Genomic DNA, 9,079 nt, shown 5'->3' on the forward strand with positions numbered 1-9,079 from the left:
AAAAAGTGGAATCATGTTGTATGTGAGTGTAACCAGATACTGAATATATATTAAAAAATGACCAAAAATATCTATACTTCTGCACACACAGCAGTCCTGTCACGTGGAGTGGTCCGTGGTTACACCCAAACACAATAACAAATGGTGCTTTGTCAGACGGGTGGAGTGCTGCATTTTTTGTCCTCATGAGTCTCATGTCTAGCAGCCATAATGCGTACAGGCAGAGAGATGATTATGTAACACTGTGTTTAATATCAGTGTCCTCGTACTGCTGGAGTAATTACCGAAATCTTCAGACTGTTTGGTTATTGCAGAAGATGTGCTCATGCCAAAGCACATTATATGAATATATATAAATGCATATTGAAATATGACACTATTTATGTGATTTCCAGAGTCCCGGGAACGTAATGCCTCTCCATGGCAGGGCTACTTGGCTGGGAGCACCGGCTGGACGCAGGAGCTGTGGGCCTTCGCTCTCTCTGCTGCATGTTTACATCTCTTCTTGAGTTATGACAGGTTTTCCATGTGGAGGTTAGGTGAGTCTGTGTTTTGGCAGGTTTCTTCCTAGCTGGAATGAAAAAAAAAACCCTGAAAAAAAAACTGGGAAATAACTGCAATGCAAGAGGGAGTAACCACCAGAAAACTCCAGAAACATATTACATCATGTCTCAGGTATTTAGGAGATGAAAAACCTGTGAGTAATTTTCCTTTGATTGTTGGAGTTTGTGATAAAGGTATAAAAACAAGGTACGAGGGAAACAATGTGAATATAAATCACATAAATGTCTGATGATATCTGTTACAAGCTCCGATGAACAGATATATCCACGTAACCAGATCTTGCATTAATGCGTTCCAAATTTGGTGTATTTTGTCTCTGTTCAATGACCATCAATTTTCCATCATTCGTAATAGGGCCCTCTCTAAGCACATTCCCATTTATGGATGAAAAAAATAATTTTCTTTTTTCAAATATATATTTGTTTATCATTCCATTTTAAAAGGTTACTGGTGAATCAGAGTTGTTATTGTTAACTAAAACTATAAAAAAAATAAAAAAATAATGCTGAAATAAAATAAAATATAAATATTAGATGAGAAACCTAAACTAAAAAACAACTACATTTAAAATGCTGCCTTGGGACCTAACTGAAATAAAGTTGTTTCAACAACTCTGTTTAGTTGACATACTAAAATTACTAAAACTGAAATAAAATATCTAAAGCTATATAGAAATATATTTCAAAAATCTAATAAAAAGCACATTGCACATGGTGTTCTGACGTCATTTCCAACCAAAATCCAACGTCTATATGAAAGATATAAAATAACAAAATTACAAAAAACTGAACATGAGGGATGAATACGTAAAGCACTGTGCTTTATATACTAACTGAAATCAATCTATTTACCTCCTTTATATTGTAAGCATCAGTCTTAAAGCTTTGTATCGTAAAATTGAAGGTGCCATATGCGTTTATAACACATCTGACCTGTGATGTAATGGACTTTTCTATGTTCATGGCCAACTGTGTTGTCAACAATGTTTCAATTTACAGCCTCACACGCTCTCCTGTGTATCAACAGTGCACAATACACTTTAAAGCACACCAGCACAACCTTTGACTGCTTTTAAACGATTTTACAGCGGTGGGCCTTTTGCCCTTCACCACAGAGGGGCCAGTCCCGCTCACAAAGCACAGCGGTTTTACGCATGACTAAATTGGGTGCCAAACATGGCATTATAGAGATTAATTTTAAATGATCAATCACAAACTGGGAATGGTAGTAGTTTTAAAACATTAAACTCTGCCAGTTTGGCAGGGAAACCCAGTCTATGTAAATCTATGTTAAAAGTGCACAGGGTACATATTAAACTTCCAGGTGCTAGAAAAACACCAGAGCTCAGATATAAATGACTTAGTCTATCTGTCCTGGTCAAACTATAGTGTGAGACTTGCAGAAAGCCAGAATCCCTCTCCTATGTGCCAGTCAATAAGTTCATGATGAGGACATGATCCCTATAATGTAGTAGCCTTATTGATTGTCACTGTAAAGAACTGCTAAAGTCATTCTGTCATGTCCTGGATTGTATAGTTTGGACATAAAACTCAAACTGGCCGTCAGCACAGTCTGCTTTAGTCTGGCACTGGATGAGGCTGGTAATCTTGCACAGATACTGTGAGTAAGACAAAGCAGAGAGGCAAGAATTTATCAGGACACATGTAGATTATATATTATTGTGCCAAATTTATTAAACAGAGCTTTACCTCAGCAAAATATGTTTCTGTCATGACAACTCTCTGAATGTTTGGCATGCTAATGGATATGACAATGTATGTTTGGTCTTAGCGGAATAGATCTGATGCTGCTGTTATTGCTGCTGCTGCAGAGCAAGTATGGGACTTTCTACTATCCAATACACACACACAACACACTGCTGTGAGCAAGTAAGACATGATGCTGCTTTACAAAATAGCATACATGAATTACCCCTAGCAGATCTATACAGGTGGAGCTGGGGAAGGTGGAGCATAGATATCCATATAAGGCTAGATGTCTTAAAGTCAGCATGAAATCAAATTTGACAAATCTTCTTTTTATATGTAATATTGTAGTGTTTATTATAAATGATTTATCTGTACACTTCATTATTTTTTTTTAATTCATGTACCCTTATAATCTTTATATAATCATTACCCTTCCCTCCCCCCTCGAAACGACCTCTCTTCTCTTTCGGTCACGTGCCATGGCGAAAGGGTGCGGCCAGAGCCGATGAGGGTGCGGCTATCGGTGTTTGTCTCGTTTCGCGGGAGGCTCATATAAAAATGGGCTGATTCCTGCCTGAAAATGTAGCTACTCGTCTTCGTTCTCGTCGCCGGGCTCCTCAATAAAAAATCCTTCATGGGAGGGTAACGGTGGGGTAGTCCGGTGGAGAGAAATCCTCCACAACTGAATGTAAACTGGCATTCAAATCTGCCTCCATTTTGTTTGCAACGCCCAACCACCATCGATCCAATCAATTCCCGATGGACGAAATCAAGCCCCGCCCTACATTTTTTTCTAATTTCAGAAGCCGTTTCACTCGGATATACATCACAACAAGGAAAAAATGACAATCTCAACTTCCGTTTCTTGCCGACTTTAAGGCGGAGTCTCGAACGGCATCACCGGTGGCCATCTTGTCACAGGGAAGCTTTCTGGCGAGCTCTGTGGTATCTGAAGTAAGGTGAGTGATCAGCACGAACACAAATCCTCTTATCTCGCTGAAATTTTGACGGATTTACAAACAGTTTGGTTTCTTACAAACGTTATTAACGTGGCTATAATTCTTTCATATGGAAGTCCATTGTTATAATTATTCATATGTATGCAGTGTCATAACTACATCTCTGACGTTTATAACAAACCAAACCGTTGGAAAATCGGTAGAAAATTGAGCAAGTTATGGTTATTTAAAAGTACATGCACCATTAAAACAAAGTTACGAGTGAGCGAGCTCCCTGTGGCAAGATGGCCGCCGTGTGCGGACGTCGACCTCCATTGGCCAGCAGCGCGGACGAGACATCTAGCCTTTATTATATGATATCTATGAGGTGGAGGGTTTCTGAAAGCATACTCCACTGCTACAGCAAATGCTGACCAAGTATTTGAAGGTTGATCAGCGAGCTCATTGGCTACTGATACAGCAGGAATCAGCTGTTTCCTATGGAGAATGATGTGATTGCAAGCAGATTGAGTTAAGGACATATCAGCCTGTGCCGTTTAATGACAGAACTTTGTATATTTTAGACATTTATTTTCATGAACAAGATATGAGTGATAAACATGCAGCTATATGGTGGATTATAAGCATCATGGCATTTCGTCGTCGTCGTCTCTCTCTCTCTCTCTCTCTCTCCTGACTTTCTTTCGATGATTTAATCCTTTTAGTATGAGTGGTAACATTTTCCAGCCCAAGTAGCGCATGACCTACTTTAAAAAGAGATGCACAAATAGCATGTGGAAAACAGTTTAGATCCTGCTTTACTTCAGTTTGAATAACTCTAATTTTATACAAAATTTTAGGTAATTTTTCCTCATAAATCTAACGAAACTGGGTCTCATCTGATGAAAATTACTGAGCGATTATCACAATAATCTAACATCTAAAAAGAGAAAATACGGATTAACAAACGTATTGTAAATCTGCAGCTGAAATGAACCACATTACAAGGCAGTCGTAATTGCTTGGGCAATTTCCTTGGTTTTGCCTACAGGTATTAGGGTTTACAAAAGCAACTGGCCAAAACAAAAGAGAGAACACTACGTGTGTAGCCATTAATGGGATTGTTTAACAGAGTTAGATGCCTCACATGTGTGGTTCTACACTAAATTATAGGGAAATTATTTTAAATGCTGTAATTCCCTGTAAAGCTTCGTTCAGCAGACCTTCATTATTGTCAAAGTTTTTCAGAACACTACATTTGCATTTACATGTCACTGATCTTTGATATCTTTTATGCCACAGATCAGTCTTATAATACCACAAATACACAATTAGGCCTAAATGATAGCAAACAGACCTTTTTTATTGTCAGTCTGTGACATTGGAAACTGCCATCAGTAAAATTATGAAAAAAGTAACTAGCTTTAATCAGCAGCCAATCAGCAACCTCAAACGTCTCTCTGAGGCCCCGTTTACACGTACATGGTTATTTTGAAAAGCGGAGACATTTCCCTCCGGTTGTGCCCCTCGTTTACACGCAAACGGAGAATTTGCCTCTGAAAACGATTCTTTCTAAAAACTCCGGCCAGAGTGGAGATTTTGGAAAACTCTGTTTGCACGTTTGATTGAGAAAACTGAGAAAAACTGAGTTTTAGGCAGTCGACGTCACAGTATGCGACAGAACTTGCACTGCGTCAAAGGTGCGATTGGTTCTGATTGCGATTGGTTCTGATGAAAGATTCTGATTGGCTAATGGCTAACATGGGCTTAAGCTTCTCGTTACACTGCCACCTACAGGTTTGGCATGCTCTTGACGGCATATACACGGGTTTGTGTAAACGAACACTTTTCTGAAAACGGAGAGGGTGAAATGTCCGTTTATGAAAATAACCGGCCACGTGTAAACGAGTCTGTTATTGCCTTGAAAAAGGTAAATGAAATTTGTATTGTGTAGTGTTAACTTTGTGACCTTTTCGGCTTAGTTTAAAGTTGTCATTGGAGTATAGAAAGCAACTGGAAACCTTAGATAATTGATCACGGTTCCCATGTGGCAATATTGTGTGGTCGTTGCGATGACAAGATCAGTGACCTGCTCAAATTTCCCTCATGTTCTCCAAACCCACAACATATTCCATGTTTGTAAATATATTTGCCACAATATATTGTTCCATTGCACGCCACTGTGCAAAAATCTCTTTCGTAGAAACAGTCTCTCTCTCACCCACTTACTCTTTTAACATCTTTAGCAGATGTGTTTGTCCGGTCTAACTTTGCTCTCTCTCTGGCAACCCACTTCAAATTCATTATCTGTAAAGACTGTTCCTCTTACAAACGATGAATCGATACATTCTGAACTTGCAAATAGACAAAAGTTTTTGATTTGTAGAGTTTCTCATTGATTTGTGATTTGAGCTCTACAGATATTTGTAGACTAAATGAGGGCAAGTTAAGAACCGTTCTGGTATACTCTTAAAATGGATAGAAGATCTTCTTCTACACCAGACAACTGTTATTTAAAAATAACCATTACAACACCCAACTCTGGAAAAACAGATAAGAGATCCCTTAGGCATGTGGATTATTAGGCGCCAAATAAAACATCAGTGGAAACTACTGTACTTATAGATAAGAAACCTTGCCTTTTCACTCTTGATTTGAATCCAGCCGATGCCAAAGTGAGACTAATTATGGCAGGCATGCCAAATGATGACGCACCTTTCCAACAATGCCAGAATACATGGATGGATGCCAGTCATTGAGCTGGAATACCATAATTATTGTTCTTTTTAATGATGGGAAAGTATTCAGTCTTTATCTTGTACAAAAGATGGGAATAATAAATAAGAATGATAAAAAAAAAGGCATATAAAGTGCAATAAAATGTATTGCATTGCGTGTAGGAGGAAAGGACTTTCTAGGTATTTGTAATTTTGGAAGTTATAGGCTTTTAAATGTGTCAGAATAAAGGGTTATTTCTAAAACACCTCATTCGAAATAGATTTAGAAAAGGAGGATAAGTTATTACCACCTATTATTATGTGGAAAGCCCACCACAGTTGCATGACCACAAACACGTACGTTTCAATCAGAAAGAATTCAACCGTTCTTGACAATGTTCTGGATATATAAAATGCATTAAGATGGTGACTGTAATATTTCCCTGATTTGTAATCTTTTTTTTTTTTGGTACTCTGTTAATACATTGTAAACATAACAAAAATTTATTTGAAAAGTGATTCGCAGTAATCTGATTGTGATCAATATAATTAATATAAAATATAATTCTTTAAAAAAGTATAATATAATAAATCACAGACTTGGTGTGTAATGAACAGAAGTCTGTGGCACCTTATTATTCATCAAAGGGAGATGAAGATCATGTTACATTTTCTCCATAGCACCTTTATTCAAATCTGAACCGTTCCTGAGCAAATAAAAATAGGTTTTTTTTTTCAATCTGCCCTAATATGGGCAATACTTCCATGCCAACTTTTGTTTAAAAAGAGGGTAATACAAAAATGTAAGAGTACAAAACCTCAGCAAGTTATATAAACAACAGCAAACATCACTCAGATAAAATTGTTACATCATTGCAAATGTCATATTTTTGTTCTCAGACATTACTAATTCATTTGATCTTGTGCTTTGATACTTAAGCCAACAATTAGTGTTTCTTTGAAGTTACTGTAAGATAAATATTCCAGGTGAAGTTGAATGGGAAATAATTACTAATACAGAACACATGAAAATAAAACACTGTTAATAAACTCAAATACACATGCTGCAATTTCCTCATATACAGACTGATTTTTTTTTTTTAAAAGTGCTTGATATCGAATACGTAGAAATATTAGTGTTACTCAAAGTACTATATTCCTTCCATCAGAAGCAGATGCTATATGATTTAGGTTTGTTTGCCATTGTGAGCAATAGTTCACCTCTGTGATTGGCTGGTAGATATAGGAAGAGAACACATGGTATGTGATTGCCTGTGGAAATGTCCTCTTGGAGTTTCCCCCTGTTACCACTTTCCAGGGATAGGAACTCCACATTCATACCAGCCAACGAAAGGATGTGGCGTGCGCCTGCCAATGGCCCCGAAATTCACTGGCTCTTGTCTGTATGAGCGATAATATCCTGAAATCCACAAACGGCATCATGTTACAGTGCTGATTGATCGCCCCCTTAAGCGGCAGTGAGCAAACACAGAGGTGACGTGAAGATTTGAGGCTTCAAGTGAAGCCAAACTACAGAGCATGCTCAGAGATGTCGTACCTTGAGCTGTGGGTAGGTTGAGGGAGAGATTGTGTGGTCCTGTCCTTCCATCTAAATAGGAGTCCACAAACTGGCAGTGGTCCTCTCCATGGCCAAATGTATCAGCGACGCTGTAGAATGTTTCTGAAATGGAAAACACTCGTAGCTTGAGTATCCCTCAGGACCCAAACCTCAGACAGTGCGTTGTGTTTAGCTGAGGGAAACTGTGGTTTGGATTGGATACTTCCAAGGCTTTAAGGCCAGCACTCCATAAAAAGACCGCTTCGTATTACCGACACACTAAGCAGTAGATCAAAGTTTTAAATGCATTATGTTTGTTAGAAAGGAAGGTCAGTACCTTTCAGTCCATCTCCCATGAAGATCTTATAGCGCAGTGAGTTGCAGAGGACGACACCTACAAACTTCCTGTACCAGGTGCGCTTGACAAACTGACTTCCTTTACAGGAGCTGTGGGCTGGGTTATATCTGAATGAGAATGGGACCCAGATGGGCTCCCCACCTAGAAAGGGAATGAATGTCAATAACAAAGAGGTCATTACATTTGAAAATGTCATGAAAAAGGGAACAATGCATGGTTCTTATAAAAAGACCTGCTTAGATCAGCTGTTTTTTGCTATTTAGTGCTAACAGAGCTATGCTGACTTAAAACCTAGCTTGAGTTGTACAATCATTTCTGATGAAGATGGTTGACCGAGGTCATCTTGCTGGTTGTTGTAACACCAGCACATCAGCATTAAAAAAAATGCTAGTCTTTTTAGCACATGAAGAGAGAAAGGTTATACAGGGATATAATGTGTAATGATGTATCTCTTACCTGGGGGTCTCTCTATGAGCAGGGGATCATCTAGATTAAAGAAAACACTAATTTAATTTGTGCTTTTACAATTTTTTTACCCTATATGTGGGTTCAGACTAGAGAAGACTTACCTGACTCTGTGACGTATGTTAAAGTTTCACTGAGTGGTCCCAGTCCAAATATATTCTTTGCTTGAACTTTGAAGTAATACCTAAGAATAAGAATGAGAACGAAGAATGTCATAATTGCAGCATGGTTTGCTTTCATGAAGAGACTATTTTTATGAAAGCATCTTGTATGTTCATCTAAAACTCAACCGAACACTCGTAACTTAATTTACAGTGCGACCATAAGGATCGAATGACAAGGGATGGAGGAAACTATAGGAAAAGGGCAGGAAAATGAAAAGAAAGAAACTATTTTAGGAAAAGGAAATGAAAACAAAAGGTAATGAAAATTAAAAGAAATAAAAGGAAGAAGGTAGGAAAATAAAAGGAGAAAGAAGAAAAGAAAGGAAGGGGTAGGACAAATAAAGGAAATTAAAAATGGATATGAAAAATTTTAAAGAAAAAAGATAAGAAAAGGAAAATGAAAAGAAAGAATGGAAGAAAATTGGAAAATGAAAGGAAAATATATTTGAAAAATAAAAGTAAATGAAAAGAGGAATTGAAAGGAAATAAAAGGGGTAGGATAAATAAAGGAAAAGAAAACAGAAAAAATGGGGGGAAATGGAAAAGAAAAAAGGAAAACGTTAAGAAAACTGAAAAAAGAAAAAGAAAACAAAAAGAATAGAAAAG

At 37.7% G+C, this 9,079-nt stretch overlaps 1 protein-coding gene and 1 long non-coding RNA gene across 4 annotated transcripts in view; both read right to left on the reverse strand.

Moving 5' to 3' along the window:
* Positions 1-535: 535 nt before the first annotated feature.
* Positions 536-4,906, reverse strand: LOC309482866. Its single transcript, XR_014200409.1, has 3 exons — positions 3,147-4,906; positions 2,417-2,563; positions 536-2,374 (listed from the first exon to the last, which is right to left on the reverse strand). It is a non-coding gene; the product is annotated as an uncharacterized lncRNA (long non-coding RNA).
* Positions 4,907-6,592: 1,686 nt separating this feature from the next.
* fndc1 (fibronectin type III domain containing 1) overlaps positions 6,593-9,079 on the reverse strand; it is a 37,932-nt gene continuing 35,445 nt past the window's right edge. For all 3 annotated transcript variants that reach the window (XM_082147458.1, XM_082147459.1, XM_082147457.1), the window contains 5 exons: positions 8,414-8,493; positions 8,301-8,330; positions 7,824-7,985; positions 7,487-7,609; positions 6,593-7,348 (listed from right to left, as the gene is read on the reverse strand). In XM_082147458.1, the coding sequence (XP_082003584.1) occupies positions 7,233-7,348; positions 7,487-7,609; positions 7,824-7,985; positions 8,301-8,330; positions 8,414-8,493 (511 nt within the window). In that variant the 3' untranslated portion in view covers positions 6,593-7,232. The remainder of the gene's footprint in view (positions 7,349-7,486; positions 7,610-7,823; positions 7,986-8,300; positions 8,331-8,413; positions 8,494-9,079) is intronic.

The sequence above is a fragment of the Leuciscus leuciscus genome (genome assembly GCF_965113295.1).
Source record: "Leuciscus leuciscus genome assembly, chromosome: 19".
Classification (NCBI taxonomy): Eukaryota; Metazoa; Chordata; class Actinopteri; order Cypriniformes; family Leuciscidae; genus Leuciscus; species Leuciscus leuciscus.